This window comes from Chlamydotis macqueenii, chromosome 1, assembly GCF_036417535.1.
Source record: "Chlamydotis macqueenii isolate bChlMac1 chromosome 1, bChlMac1.mat, whole genome shotgun sequence".
NCBI lineage: Eukaryota > Metazoa > Chordata > Aves > Otidiformes > Otididae > Chlamydotis > Chlamydotis macqueenii.
The window spans coordinates 150,201,673-150,218,129 of record NC_141556.1 but is presented as its reverse complement, the minus strand read 5'-3'; the positions used below and the strand labels follow the sequence as shown (position 1 = coordinate 150,218,129).

The window sequence follows — 16,457 nt, the reverse complement described above, 5'->3', positions numbered from 1 at the left end:
TCTGATGCTCTGAAGTCACCATGGTAAGGTTTACATGGCAGTTATCCCCTTTGTGTTGCGCAGAGAAAGAGGTGATAACAATGAATTCCTGGATGTAGGCTTAATTGATTAAATGTGTGCCTATGACCTTCCAGTACTGTGCCATGCTTACAGCTCCCAGTGAATCCTAAAAAAAACTTTGACAGATGCAAGTGGACTGTCAGACTAAGGCCACATGGCCTCTCATCATCACCACTTCCCTGCCGCAGCAAAATAGAAGGAGAGAGAAATAGAATAGTTAAAGACATCGCAGAGAGCACAACAGCACATAATATTTCGTTTCATGTGTCTGAGCAGTAGTGGTTACTTACAGTGAGAATGACCAGATAGAGAAGAAAAGTCTGGGGTAACTCACTGTCACTATTTTTAGAAGGTTGAGTCTCAGGAATTCGTTTACTTCATGCTCTTCCTGGTTTAATAACTACCCGCGCTGACTGAAGTGTCTACCTGTGGCTCCAGGAAACAGCAGGGTGACTTGTCTTACAGTATTCTGCATGTCCCCCGAAAATCAGAGACAGTAAAATAAAGGGCAATCAGGCAATCCTCCATCGTCTAGGATATGCTCTGTTATTAGTGATTTGCAGTATTTTCAGAGTTGGTTAATGTTTGATTACTGAAGTCGTAGGTCGACGCCATAGCGAGTGGCTTGGCTTTGACCGCTGCTTCAGCTTCCATGACTTTCCAAGCGCACAGGGTTTCCATGTGAAGTGTTCTTTCCTTAAGTTTGAAACCAAACCTTTCACATAAGTACCTGAATACAGATTTACATTAATTTGAAAATTCTGACCTCTGCTTTCTGCGTGACTAGGTCTTTATTTATGACTATGTTTAGTTATAATCCAGTTTTTTATTACTTTGTCAGCCATAAACTGCCTACCTTTATTGAATTTCAACTCAATATAATTTATTTTTCATCTCATATTCCAGGCTGCTACTTATTTATTTGCATGTGTGCTTTATCTTACTTCACTCCTGTAAACAGCCTCAATGGTGGCACTCGCAGCTCGGCTGGCAGTAACCAGCAGGCGTTGCCATGCAGAAACGGGCCACGAGTGTGAGAAGAGAGTTGCATCAGGAGAAAGCAAGCTGCTCTCAGTGGCGAGAAATAGATACATATATACACAAGAACATTTTTAAAATGCTTCTTATTTCAGGATCACTCTGATAGTCTGTTGTACACACACTTTGGGTGTTTTTTATAATACGTTATTAAGTATTAAATAAACTTTTTAAAGAGATGTTGCTAGCTATGGGCAGCAACCCTTTGCATGGCCCAGTAAGCTGACACCCACAGCAACGTATGTCAGGAGCACATATGGTCTACGACTGCACCAGGTTTTATTCACTCGCAAACACTTGCAAGGGGGCATGTTGGTAAAACCTCCCCTCCCTGAGCTCTGCTCTTCTCCCAGATCTGGTTAGTTTTGTTTGTCATTTCTTATTGTAAATCTGTCTTGAGACACATGAACAACTGTAATAGTCCTGTTGCATAAAGCAGAAAGGTTCTTTGAAACGAAACAAAACAGAATTTTATTGCCCAGCATTTTTTCACTATGGGGACAAAAGGCTGGGTTCATGGCAATTTAAGTGAAAGCTATCTTTTGAGTTAAAAAAAAAAACCCCAAAACATTCAAATGTGAATACAAACTCATCTGTTCTTTTAAACAATAAGTATGGGTTTTTAAATGAAACCGGATTTAGACTCCAAGAAAGTTATAACTAAATTACAATTTTTGAATAAAAACATTTATAATACAAAAGATTACTAAAGTTCAGTGATAAACTTCTTACCTAATGTCTTTATCACATTCCTATAATATTGCTTACAGGTGTCTAGGAATATAAGCCACTCTTTTGCACAGCTATATTACAGCTGTTGCTCTTTTTTGTGCTTAAAGTAGAGTTGTTTCCATATGTCGTGCCGTAGCACCTTAGCATGTCTCTGCCTGAACTATGTCTAAGTCCTTATGGGTTATGTAAGTGTCATCTATATTGGAACCAGAATTAATAATGTGATCGGGTTGCAAAACTGGATGTGCACAGGAACAGCTGACGTTGCAGTCATGGTGTGCTGCTGGACTAGGAAAAAGTAGCAGCTATGAGTTCTGTGGTTTTTTTTGCTCACACAAAAATGACATGAACTGAACTTGTGCAGAAGCTGGCATTTTTTGGTTCCTTTTGTGGTGCAGGTGCACGAATTGGCACTTTCTTCTAAGCCACATCTAAAGAAAAATCTTGGCTCATAATGAATATGCCAAATTATTAAAATTCATAATAGGCTTAAAATATGCATAACTACTAACTCCCACCTAGGTATGTATAAAAGGCTGTCATGTTCTAGCACCAGCCTTGATTATGCCACAATAGGCACTGCAGAACAAACAAGGTGGCCCCGTTCCCATGCAAAGAAAATTCTGCACGTAGGCTTTGGAGCTGAAGATGCTCACTCTTGTGCGCGGGAGAGGTTCCTGTGTGTGTGTCTGCACACATGGTGAGGGCAACATGCCATGTCCTGATGTGGGGTAGAGCTGGGTGAAGCATGACAATGCTGGTGAATGAAGAATGGATGACCTTCCTCCTTAGTGGTCCTCTGCTACGTGCTGCTGCGTGACTTCTCAGTTGGAAGGCTCTACGTCCTTTCACAGACAGATGAAAAGCGTGAGGTCAACAATACTAAATGACTGAAAGATTGATTAGGCAGAAATACTTCAATGGCTACGTATTTCAGATGAAGGAAAAGGGAGAGAGTTTGATAAAACACGCTTATGGAGGAGACGAGCTGAAGCTTGTTAGATAGACTCCAAGCAGACAAAGCAGCGCGGCTTGCCTGTGTTCATTGGAAGGCAGTGTAAGAAAAACTATTGTTGACTTGTTGCAGCTTGCAAGGACTGCGCAGAATTGCAATTGTCTGTAACTGAATTTGCCAGGGGGACTGCAAGAATAGGCGTAAGCCTGGTGTCTGTGGACATGAAGGAAAGTTTCGGGCTACAGCATTGGCCATTTACTAAATTTCCTCTGTTGTCCAGCTGGGATGAGTAAATACTTAGGTCGAGATCAAGGGTAATTCGCTTCAGTTTTGTAAAGAATGACTGAAAATTTAACAAATTACCTGTCTTTAATCTCCACTACATGCAGATGACATCTTCATCTATGGTACCTAGATGCTCTACTGCTATATTGCAGTTTCTGGAGCTCATCATTAATTCTTCTTAGAAGGAAGTCAGTCACAGGGAGGGGACCACAGGCAAGACTAATGTAATCTGCCTGTCATTTACATAATATGAAAAGCGTCTGAATTAACAAATTAGTATATTTAAAACTTTATGAAAACACTTCTTCAGTTTGAAAGAAACCCTCAATTGTAATAAATGAATCCATTTCCATCCAACAAATGAGTTTTGAAAGAAGTTTTTATCATTGTTAAAGAAATTTTCTTTTGAAGACATCTGCAACTCATACTTTGCGGCCACTTTTAAGAGTGTACATTTCTCATTCGCTACATGCAGTCACTTTTTATGTTAGGTAATATTTTTTTCTTTTTAGGAAACATGTATCTTAATTTGAAGAGCATGTATATTGCTTTGTTCTTAACTGTGTAACATTTCTCAGACCATTCCAGGCCACTTAATTTCCTGTCAAGTTTACCTGGTGGGTTTAATTTCTTGTAATATTTACTAGGTCGAAAGAACAGCACGGTTAGTTCTCAGCTACTCTAGCTGCCAAACTGGCTTGTGGAGCCATGTGCTGTGTGCACCTCACCAGATGCCTGGGACAGTCTTTTGCCTTCACGTCTGCTGAATTTAATTATCACTGGATGTTTTCCATAGACAGCTAATACAATGCAGGAGGGACTTCATACCCACTCTGAGCCAGAAGATCTTTTCCACTGTCTGTTGATAGTAGTTCTTTGCATAACCTGCTTACCAATGGTGTTAAAGTTTGTTTGAGAACGAAGAGAATGAATGTTTTCTCCCAACCCTAACGTTTTTATTCTCTTTTGGAATGCTATGCCAGCACTATCCTGTATGAGAGCATTCCCATCAACAGCCTTATTCCCAATAATATCCAGTATTGCCTGGTATTGTCAAAATATGTTAACTTACGACTTGGTTTATTGCTTTGAAAACTTGGTGTATGACATCATCTGAAACATTAATATTAACTTTTAAACTTAACTGTAGAATTTAGACATAGAAACCCCTACCGGACAATCTCATGCCTCTGCCTGTGTGGAGAATTCCTTTAAGTTCTTAATTTCACTGTTTTTGTGGATTCCCCCACCTCTCTAATATACGTTTGAGCCGACAGGGGGAAACATAAGAAATGTGTTATCTTCCTATGTTAGATCATAGGAAATTCTAATATTCCCTTTTATGATAGTACAGCTCCATGGAAGAGAAAGGCATTTGACACTGTTAGTTGTCACCTTTCCTAGTTTTTCCTGTGGAGTCATGATGCTTTGCCTACCATCAGAGCTTCACAATCATTCTGCTAGGGAAGGATGCTAGGACTTGGGGTCTGCAGTTGCAAATAAGATGGAGCTGGGTCTGGAAATTGTTTGAGTCATCAGCTGGATCCTGGAAAATTTTCTGCTACCCGAGACAGATTTGTAGTATGGAAATCTATACATAATGGTTGGCCCTGTATGTGTCTGAAGATGCTTGGGTTTCTTCTAAGCTCGTAACAGCTCAGGAACTTTGACTTCTTCCACCCCCTCTAGATGTTGTGCAAAAATGTATTCTGTAACACAGTTTTCAACATGATAGAAAGGCAATCACGCTAAGTAAAGGCTCCATTTACTTGGGCCAAGCTATTGCTTGGGCTGGACCAAGTAACCGTGGAAGTTTATGGCATTTCTGTTTACGTTGCAGGTGCAGGGGCTACCTCTGGCATTTCAGCCATTTTCCCAAGTACCTCCGGCACAAGCACTTTCTCACCTTACCAGCACGCTCACAAAGGTAAGAATGCTTTCACAGAATTAATTTAGCAGCGGTTGGCTTTGAAAATAGCAACAAGAAGGTGCAACTGAACCAAAAATATCTATTGTGAATTTCCTTGCCACTATTTCCAGATTTCTAAAAACTGCTGTTAAAAACAATTCAGAATGAATTTTTATTTCTTGGTTAATCAAAACCACTGTTTTAGTCAGATGGACTTTAAATGGATTTGAACTGTACTCAGTAATGCCCGCAGCAAATTTAGCTCATTATTTGTAGCTATACAGAAATGGCACTGTGCCTCAGCAAAGCTTAGCTTAGACTGGTGAAAATAATTTAATCCACAAATACGGCCAGTTTCTTATTGAGCTAACATAACCAGTTCTCCAGCATGATTATTTGGTTTTAATCCTAATTATATGAGCCTGAGAAGACACAACAGGAAAGATACAATTAATGAAGCACTGACAATGCTGATCTTCCTGGTATTGTCTAGAAACATGATCATGAGGATCATGTTTTCAGAAAAATTAAAGTTTTTATGCATTTTAGCATATCTGTCATTGTCTGGATCCTTTTGTGGCTTTTCAATTCTAGTCTGTTGTGTTCATCTTCTTTTAATATACCTTATTCTAAGTTCACTTTCCCACCATGCTGTTTTAAGTTTCTGTTAGGAAAACATCAGTCCTTCCACATGTGCATTGTGTTCTCCTTTTTACTGCAAAGCTTTTGAGGCAGTTATCAGTTATTTTAGCTCTCATCCCAGTTGTGTGGTTTTTGTTTTTTTTTCTTTTCTATGTTCTTCCCTGGAATACAATGTTAGGAAAGCTGCTACTCTTGCTTACATATTGCTTCCTATATTACTAGAAGATAATATAATTTCCTACAGCTTTGTGTCTGATGGATCATGGCTTCAAATATTTTTATGAGTACTGTTGACTGGTTATAAATGTCACAGTTTTGAAAAACTGCTTATTGGTTTGCCTTTGAGATGTAACACTAAATTTTTCAATGCTTAACAAGTAACCAAGACTCAGCTCAACTAAATGAGTATGCAAAATGTAAGTGTAGAGCAGAGTGCAAACTATTAACTATTCTCTGATCCTGAGAGTTGCTCCTTTTAGAAAATATTTTTTGTTTATTCCAGCAGATCTTTCAGGCCAAGGACATCTGGCTACAGCTCTTATAATTGCAATGTCTACCATCTTCATAATGGCTATTGCCATTGTCCTCATAATCATGTTTTACATTGTGAAAACAAAACCTTCTGCTCAAGGTAATTGTTCAGCACATGAAATTTTAGCTACAAATGCTATTTTTAGATAGCTTCTGAGAATAATTAGTGTTATATTTTTATATTCTAGCCTGTTGCAAGAGCCATTCAGTAAAAAATGTCGAAGCTCAGGCTAACACACAAGAGGAGAAGAAAGAAGTGCAAGGTATAAGTTGCTTCAGTTTTGCTTTTTCTGTCCAAGACTACATTGAGCTTAAATATTCTTAATGCATTTGTCTTGATTACAATTTCTCCTTCGGATTATTTAAAATCCACATCATTTTACTAAAGAATTGTGTATAACAGTTTTTGTACTTCCAGAATGTCACTTAATCCTCTGATAGCAATTGAAAAGTTAGCAGAGATATTTATGATTGCAGCAAGGCTGCCAGCAGAAGCAGCTCCTGAGACAAAACACCGGTTTGGAAATGTATTGCCAATTTAAGTTTCTCTAATTATTGATCTGCAGATAATGTTGTGATATTCTCTGAGAAAGAAGAGTTTGAAAAACTTACAGCAACTCCAGCTAAGGCTGTTAAAAGGTGGGTAAAAAAATAAACATACTTCCAGTTTGACTGAAGTGGGGAAGGGACATAGTCACCATTTATCTTGGTACAGAGGAATACACGAAGAAAAAATTAGATGGCTGTGCTGATAGTTTGCTGCAGCAGGGAAGAGACTAGATGCTTTAGTAAGCTTTTCCTCCTCCGATTTCTAAGAGAGGATGACAGATGTTACCGAGGAGAAACCTGTGTCCTCCCCACTCCACTGGGGAGCAGTTCATCTTCTCCTGGAGCTCCTGGGGCTCCATCTCCTTTTTTGAGAGATACATTTTTGGGACCTGAGTGCTGCTGTCATGTACATACCCTTAGTAAGGTTGCCCTTCATTTTAGGCAGGAGTAGTAAAAATAGCTGCTCCAGGCCTTATGGAAACTCCCTGTCCACAGCATCATCTGAGTGTCACAGTGTGATAGTTTTCCTCACCTTGTGTCTGTCTGTGGCAAAACCTGGCTGGGTAACACGATTAGGATGGGCTAAACGCCGTCCTCATTTGGAAAATCCCTCGGTAAAAGGATTCTTGCAAGCTACACTTGACTGTGTAAATTGGTGGGCATTGTACATATACCCTGGGCATGTGAATGCAGTTACATTCACAGGATTTCAGAGGAAAGGCATTCTTAAAAAAGGAAGGCACTTTTATTCCATTACTCTAGGATAGCAAAAAGGAGATGACTGGAGTCAAGCCGTAAGAGACTTCACTAAGATAACCGTATCCTTCATTTTACAGTGAAAATGATGCATCTTCTGAGAATGAACGCCTTTTAAGTCGTAGTATGGATAGTGATGAAGAAGCTGCAGTTGACAAGCAAGGGACTCCAGAGAGATGCTTGTTATCTTTAGTGCATTTGGCCAGAGATAAATCTTCTACAAGCAATAAATCAACTGGGGTAAGACTATTCTGAGATTTAAAAACTGAGAGCATTTTTCTGTGTTGTGTTGTTTGTTTGTTTTTTTTTAAGAAAACAATGTACAAACTATCACCCCCTAAAATGCATTATAGTGCAGACTAGACTACTTTACAAGAGCTTCTCCAGACAAATTTATTAGATAATCTCCTTTGCATAGTGACATATATGTACGTATATACTGTTCAGGGCTGAAAAAACAAACAAAGAAAACTTTGCTTTTCTGAGAATTATGTTTTATAGTCTAAAGAAAGAAAAAACAAATAACAGCAAACTCCCAATCTAGCTAAAGTAATATAATTAACCCTGATGCTACATTTACCACAGAAAATTCAAGATAGAAAAGTGGTGTAGCAGCATGGCTGGGTTCATATGACAGCATAGCATCTGAGTACCTTGACCCAGTAGCATCGATATTTCCATTGCGCAGACTTTTCAATAATATCCGATGTTGTTCTTGGGTTTTGTGTATCGTTTTGAAAAAAATACATGTTCTTTGAAGGTCACTCCTGTGCTCGGAAGGACACTATAAATCCACTGTTTGTTTTGCTGTTGAAGGCCAGGCCTTTGCTTCTTCCTGCTGAGTGTGTAGTGCTCAGGGCATTTTATCTCACTTGGAGTATTTCAAGGCATAGTTAAGGCCACATCTCACCCACACAACTTTTTAGTTTATATTAACATGAAACTATCCTTAAAAAGAAAGTGTCTGCTCAGGTATTTTTTATGTTTTTAGTACTTCAAAAATAGTTTTAAAATGGCAAAACCGCATCATTAATATCAGCATCATATCCCTTGTAAGAAAAAAAAGGCTTGAAAATGCATCTTTTCATGTTCCAAATTGTTGAGATGGTTCAGATCAAACTTTCTAAAATAGCTCATTTTTCAGGTGAGACCAGACGCACAAAGTCTCAACACCAGAGAAATGTTTTTCTAGTTGTAGACAGTTCTGACTAACTGAAAATAACCTACTACGCCAGTGCTCACATTTTAAAATTCATTTTTCTGAGGTCTCTCTAAATATCCAACATTATCATCTTCTGTATGCACTTGCTTGAAATTGGGTAATTCAGGTTGGGTAGGCATGAAATCAGAACATTTCATAAGAAGTGGGTTACCTTCTAAAGACCATATATAATAGATACATTCTCCAGATAGATAGTTCATAAACACACCTAAAGCAAGAACTATTTCTTCCAGACCTTCTGTTCTAACATACTTACCATGGACTGAACCCTGCTGACAAGACCGAAGACAAAGTTTTCAATGGAAGTGCAGACTGTATAAAGATCCTCCGCTCCATATCTAAGATTTCACAATTAAGCCAGTTGCCAGAAGTTAGAAAAGAAGTAATTTCCTTCAGGCTGGAGATTAAGTGACATTTCTAGTACTGGAAAGAGTATTAAGCAGCTGTTGAATGAGGGTAAAGAAAGTTGAAGGCCTGTTTTTATCCAAGTCTGCTCCTTCCTAGTTAAAACAAAAGCCATTATGCAATGAGCCACCACACAGAGAATCATCAGGCTCAGCTTTCCCTATTTGCTCTCAGCATAAGCGTTGCAAATCCCCCATCTTCTGGCTCTGGTAAAAAGAGCATCCTGCATAATTCTTATGGGCATGGAATTATTTAACCTCCCTCCTTGCCCTAAAAATGAGAGGAGAATGAAAATAAGCATCCAATAGTTTGCTTTGGAGGAGTTTTAATAAATCTCATTAAAAGAAAATTTCCTGTTTACAAGGTTCTGAAACAGCTAATCCAAGCCTACAATAGCATCACAACTGATTGATTGAGCACATGTAAATTATACCAAGGATACAACAATCAGCACCTGCATTGCATTGCGCTGGGAGAGGGTACGCTTGCATAGTCTCCGTGCCCACCAGCCTTGGGGTGGAGCAGCCACTTTGTGGTCTCCAGCTGCAAGTCTATAAATCCAGCTCACTGATGTGCCTTGCCCTTCAGAGCCTAAATAAAATGAGGAAAATCTTTCAACACAACACGAAATCGTGACAGTGGAGCTTTTTTCTAGCCTGGTTTGCAGTGGGAAGTGGCAAATTTGTGGAGATAATGCTAGAGTCCTATCAAAAAGACAGCTTTTCGGAAAGCTCAGTCCTAATAAGAGCTGGCAGAGGGATGACAATTCCTGCCGCTGAGAACTCATGACATTTTGACGTTTGTTTTCACTCCACATTGAATCCAAAGCCAAACCTTGAGATTATTTCTGCTATATGAAAGTATATCAAAATGTCCATTTTCAGTTTGGAAAATGTCAGGTTTTCAGTCTGAATGTCATTTTTGTCAAAAATGACTAGAGCACCCTGGACTTCAGATTTTCCCTGCCGAAAGCATCACTGATTTTTTTTTTTTTTTTAATCTGTCTGTAAAATGTTTCCAATTCAACCAGGCAATATGTCATGACAGAAAGTACATTTGATTAGTAATCCCCTAAGCAGTTCTACGTCAAATGACAGAAAGGAAGATCCCCTTCTCTACAGTCCTCTTAGATTACTGGAAGAAGATGTTTTCGGTCTGAGTTTAGTTCCCTGCAGTCAGTCCTGTCCTGGTTTATCTGGACATCGCTGCATTAATCGCCTGCATGCATGGTATTGAATTTGTCTTCATTGTCAGGAGTTCGCTTCAGTCTGAGAGAGAAATGAAATATAGAAACACTTGGAGCAGAAAAAGACTAGAAGATGGAAAGAAAGATGTCTAGCAGTGGGAAAGGAAACCAGGAAGAGATTTATGCTTCATGAAATAATTGCTGTGTCCTTTTCCTTGAGTCTTCAAAAGGGACCCTTGAGGACATTATGTGATAACCCCTAGTGCCATGAAATTGGGATCCCCCACAGGTTTTCCACTGCTATCTGCTAATTGTTTACTCCTATGACTGAAAAATTAACAAAATAAAAATCTTCTTGTTTAGATTCAAAGTCGAAGGAAAAAGATACTTGACGTGTATGCTAACGTATGCGATGTCGCAGAAGGTGAGTGTACAAAAGTTGCCCCTACACCAACGGCACGAATTTAGATCACAAGTATTTGCTACAAAATAAGAAAGGCCTCTGCCTTCCTGTGGAAAAGAGAAAGTCGCAGTCCAGAAAAGACACTCTGTAGGCAGATTTGTACTCACTTGCCAGAAAGCATCGTGGTTCCCTGATCCAGAGTTGTCTGGGCTGGACTTTGGCTGGGCTTCACTCCCTGTGCATGTGTGGCCTTCCTTCCTATGGAGCACTGGGGGGGGTCGTGTTGGGTCATACTGGGACATACACACAAAGTCGCGGAGAAGCACTCTTGCATTCCCCATCCAGAGGAAACCCATTTGATTTTTTTTTTATTTTTTTTATTTGGATAACAGATAAAAATTAGTTCCAAATATGAAAGTGTGATTTGGGCAGCATCAGGATTGTTTTTCAGACACAAATCTCAACCTGCTTTGCTTCTCTAAATGCTGTCCCACTTCTCACGACAAAAAGCTTAGTTTCCAAGTAAGTCAGTGTTTTTAACCCTTTGTACCACTTGGCTACCTGTCCTGTTTTGGCAGAAGAGACATGAATTTGCCTGCAGAACAGAAGACACAACTGCATTTACTCCCTGCACACATACACACTTTGTGTACCTGTGTGTGCGTGTGCTTTTGAGTTTTCTGTGGTTCAGGGAGCTCTGTCTCCCACCGAATTACTGCTGTTGAGTATGAAGCAGGAAAACCACAGAAGCAAAAGACTGGTTTTAGAAGAAAAATGTTTTAGCTCATTCTCTCTATTCTGTGACCATGAATACATAGAAAAAATGTCCAGGAAAAAAATAGCTTTTTCCCCACAGGATGAATATTAAATCCTCTCTAGAGATTCAGTGATAGTAATGACAATTGAAGACTTGCAAGGACTTCTGTGCTTGCAAGCATCTGGCATCATTGCTTCACCTCTCTCCTCATTCCTACAAGGGCAACTTTCAATTACAGAGATGTTGCGGCAGCTGCTGGTGGCAGACTCAGGGAAGGGTCAGAGCTGTCTCTGGAGCTCAAACACAGCTCCTGACATGTAGAGGTGTATTAATGGAGCTGCTCACTATGGATATGGTTGCAGTATACTTTTTTCTAGCAGCTAGTAAATTGTGGAAGGAAGGGGCAGTGCCAAGGGAATTCATACAACACATCTAACAACTTCTTTCCCAGACAACTTTTTACCCTAATTATTGTACCCTGCTATCACTAGGAATAATTCATTTGGTAATATGCTAGACATGGAGTATCACTTAAAGATTTTAGCTGTATGTATTGCTAACAGTAGATACTATAGTACTTTAATAAGTGTCTTGAATAGTCAAGAGTCATGCACAGAGCCATCTGACAATGAACACCTCACTCTGCAGGTCTGAGCCCTACGGAACTGCCATTTGATTGCCTGGAGAAGACCAGCCGAATGCTCAGCTCGACCTACAACACAGAAAAAGCCATCGTGAAAACATGGCGCCACCTTGCCGAGAGCTTTGGACTGAAGCGAGATGAGATTGGTGGTATGACAGATGGCATGCAGCTATTCGATCGCATCAGCACAGCAGGTTACAGCATCCCAGAACTGCTAACCAAACTGGTGCAAATCGAGCGGTTGGATGCTGTCGAATCCTTGTGCGCAGACATTCTGGAGTGGGCACAAGCAATGCCTGCTCCAGAACCAGCAGGGACATCTTGACACGCCTGCCTGGGACCCATGCTTCTGCATCACCTGCAAGAACCACGATTCCAGCAAGCACCACGTCAAAGACTTTAGACAGAAGACCGTTGATGGTTCTTCTACGTAATCGCTCCCGATAACCATTGGGAAGCTATTCTCTTTGACTTCTAAAAAAAAAAAAAGTGAAGTTACACATTTACCAAAACAGCAGAAATCTCCCAAGAAGCTTGGTATGAAACATGTCATTAAACAAAATGATCATGTTAAACAGTTACGGAGGATACGTGGACACACAAACATCCATTTTGCAGTCTGTGTATGAGCACATGTGCAGATAAACCTGCTCTTACCCTTCCTGCCTGGCCTTCAAGAGAGCCATTGAATTGCTCTCTGAAAATACTCCTGTCTGTTAGGGCATTCATTCAAAAGCAGTACCACAGCTACAGTAACAATTAATACACAAGGCACATGCATTTCCATTTCTATTGGCTCTAACACATTTCGTATGGAACCAGTTTCATTTTCTATACTTACTATGGCTTTGCGGAATCTAGAAGTATGTGCATAGGTATATATACACAGTCCTCAGATTAAAAAACTATGCTATATGAAAAAAGCCAATATAATTTACAGATTGAAGTGCTTCAAAACGCTGTATATAATGCATGTAAATGCACTCTTGCTCCGTACTGACATTTCAGAAATTTTAAATTCAAACTGCTGACTTGCTGAGGACAAGTGGGCAGTAAAAGTCAGTCACTCCTTGTAAGCTGAGAGCAACAAGTTCTTCTCTTCTTTGCCCTTACAAAATAAGAAGCCATGAAAACAGCTTGTCCACTACCATGAAAAACGTGTTTTTCCAGTAGTGACATCTTCATATCAAATTATATTTCAAGCAGAGGAATTTTGAACAGCAGTGGTGCACGTTTGACACTGAGAGCAAAAAGAGTAGATTTCTTTAGAGACACTTGAAATGCAGAGGAAAACGTGTTTTTTCAATGCTATACTCTTGTAAATGTAGACCGTGAGTACAGAATCCACAGATGAAAACCAACTCCTCTGGAAGGTAAAGTGTTATTGTGAGTTTGTGTACAACAAAAATTGACCTTATTGTTTTAATTTTAAGTAATATCTGATCTTCACAGTTAAAAGTTCTCGAGAACTTGTTCAGACCACAAATCAGTAGCTGTTACGAAACCTATTTGCTTTATTTATAGCTAAAATGAGTGATGACAGATTTCAACGAGTGCAACCACTAAATTAAGAGATGTGTCAGTCACAAAGCAATACTTTTAAAATTCCAAAATGCATGACTGAACAAAATGCTATAAAAATATTACGTATTACCCTGAAGTTAACAACGGGTATTCCATCACTTAGTAACTAGATCTTATCTATGGTAGTATCATACTTGTGCGGAACATGTAGTATCACCTTTTAACATCTATATTTAGTATCTTTTCAGCACTTCATGTGTATAGCAGAGGAAGTACATACTGCAATATAAAACCTATCCCTCTCTTTCTTCTTCCACCATTTCTGCTGTATCATAACATACTCTTCGTTAATTTGCATATGCCAAATTTTATGAGCGTTTAGACTTTTCTTTTAATGAAGCAGCAAGCTGCATTTATTTGAACATTTAACCAGCTAATTGATGTTTAAGTTAGGGGTGAAATTCTTGCTGTCTTGAAATGAGTGACAAATTCATACAGATTTCAAGAGGCTAGAGTAAGATTTCTAGATCTGCCAACAACTCAGCAATATCTTCAACAAGATTTTCAAGACCCTGAATTTGCAGTTTAGTACGATTGCTACTAGAATAAAAAATGGAAAGGAAAAAAAATGAAAATGGGAAGTTTTTTTTTTTCTGTTCTAAATGGGAAGACTCTATTTTCTTGTGCCAGTGTGTAACTACAGTGTTATTCAGTGGACTGCCTCCTATGTTTCATGTGTCATTTAATAGTACACACCATTTATTGGTTCCAAAGAAGATACAGGAATCCTCTTTTTTATGTTTATTGGGCCACGAAAAGTTAGGGTCTTGAAATCAATGGTGCCAATGTGAATACAGACTATTTAACGTTATTTTATTTAGTATACAGTATTTTTATTGTTACACAAAAGATGTACAGGAATGAAAAAAAAATCCTGTAGATCTTGCCAAAGCTTACTTTCTAATAATTTTGTTTAATGCTGTATATATAACTTATTATATTGTAAAGTATGAACATAAAATATGCTAATAAAAGAAAGAGGTCAAACACAATTGCATTAGCCATTTCTTTGATTAAGTTTTATATTGCCTTATAAATTTATAATTAAATGAGTTAGCCAAGGGCTGCACGTTGGTGCAGTATGGGAGTGTCTGTGTAACACACATGAAGGAATCTTTGCACACATGTAGGATTCTCTGCATCACACTTTGGGAATTTTTGAAGCAGAAACCATTCTTCCTTTGTCAATACAGGTTTGGTTCAATATTTCACCTTGTAGGGACTATGAAAATGCCAAACTCCTAGCAACTCCTTGGAGAAAATATTTGTAAGTTACCATGAATGTATTGAGAGCTAGTACAGGCTGTGAGGCTGATGAGTCATCTCATAGTAGCAATACTCTCTCATTAACGTGTTTTCATTTTGCATTCCTAAATTAGCAGGACTACACCACATCTTCAACATCTTTGTCGGCGACATGAACAGTGGGATAGAGTACACCCTCAGCAAGTTTGCCGATGACACCAAGCTGTCTGGTGCCATCGACACACTGGAGAGATGCCATCCAGAGGGGCCATGACAGGATGGAGAGGTGGGCCCATGCCAACCTCATGAAGTTCAACCAGGCCAAGTGCAAGGTCCTGCACCTGGATTGTAGCAATCCCAGGCACAAATACCGGCTGGGCGGAGAATGGATAGAGAGCAGCCCTGAGGAGAAGGACTTGGGAGTACAGGTGGATGAGAAGTTGAATATGAACAGGCAATGTGCCCTTGCGGCCCAGAAGGTCAGCGCATCCTGGGCTGCATCAAGAGGAGTGTGGCCAGCAGGTCGAGGGAGGTGATTCTCCCCCTCTACTCTGCCCTGGTGAGACCCCACCTGGAGTGGGGTCCAGAACTGTGTCCAGTTCTGGAGCCCCCAACATAAGAAAGACATGGACCAGTTGGAGAAGGTCCAGAGGAGGGCCACGAAGATGATAAAAGGGCTGGAGCACCTTTCCTATGAGGAAAGGCTGAGAGAGTTGGGGCTGTTCAGCCTGGAGAAGAGGAGGCTCCGGGGAGACCTTATGGCAGTCTTCCAGTACCTCAAGGGGGCCTACAAGAAAGATGGGGAGAGGCTGTTCAGTAGGGCCTGTGATAGGACGAGGGGTAATGGTTTTAAAATAGAGGGAGGTAGATTTAGATTGGATGTTAGGAAAAAATTTTTTACAACGCAAGTTGTAGAACACTGGAACAGGTTGCCCAGAAAGGTGGTGGATGCCCCATCCCTGGAAACGTTCAAGGCCAGGTTGGATGAGGCTCTGAGCAACCTGATCTAGTCGGAGATGTCCCTGCTCCTTGCAGGGGGGTTGGACTAGATGACCTTTGAAGGTCCCTTCCAACCCTAACCATTCTATGATTCTACATTACCAGAAATCTTAACTGGAAGCCTTCACTGCGTGACAGGATAATTAGGCTGCATTGGTGAGACTGCCAGCAGAACTGCTAGCTTCTGCAAAAAAAACAGAGCACCAAATTGCATTTCCCCAAGACCCTGGTGACTAAGCTAAGACTTTTGGAGTATTTCATACAGATCAAACATTTTCTAAATGGAAGAAAGACTGACCTACTTTAAAAAGAGTTTGGAATTTTGTTTATTCAGTTTCATTTGTTGGTTTCAGCAGGATGAATACATTCTTGTTCCGTCAACGATTCGAGGAGAGAAAGGCTCCAGAAATTGCAACAAAAGCTTTGAGTTTGCCAGATGGTTGGGAGGAACTGATGTTCTGAGTTTCACTTCACTGTCTCTTTTACTCCCTGCACTATATGCAGCGTTGCTGCAACTAAACACATTGCTGTCTGAAAGGCTTGAGAGTTCTCTGCT

At 39.9% G+C, this 16,457-nt stretch overlaps 1 protein-coding gene across 3 annotated transcripts in view; it reads left to right on the top strand.

The window, feature by feature from the left end:
* EDAR (ectodysplasin A receptor) overlaps positions 1-14,649 on the top strand; it is a 73,248-nt gene extending 58,599 nt beyond the window's left edge. For 2 of the 3 annotated variants that reach the window (XM_086741056.1, XM_010127134.2), the window contains exons 6-12: positions 4,911-4,997; positions 6,124-6,252; positions 6,341-6,415; positions 6,719-6,791; positions 7,538-7,697; positions 10,634-10,694; positions 12,079-14,649. In XM_086741056.1, coding sequence (XP_086597182.1) covers positions 4,911-4,997; positions 6,124-6,252; positions 6,341-6,415; positions 6,719-6,791; positions 7,538-7,697; positions 10,634-10,694; positions 12,079-12,398 — 905 coding nt within the window. In that variant the 3' untranslated portion in view covers positions 12,399-14,649. The remainder of the gene's footprint in view (positions 1-4,910; positions 4,998-6,123; positions 6,253-6,340; positions 6,416-6,718; positions 6,792-7,537; positions 7,698-10,633; positions 10,695-12,078) is intronic. The other variant, XM_010127135.2, reaches the window with a different exon arrangement.
* The last annotated feature ends 1,808 nt before the right edge of the window (positions 14,650-16,457 follow it).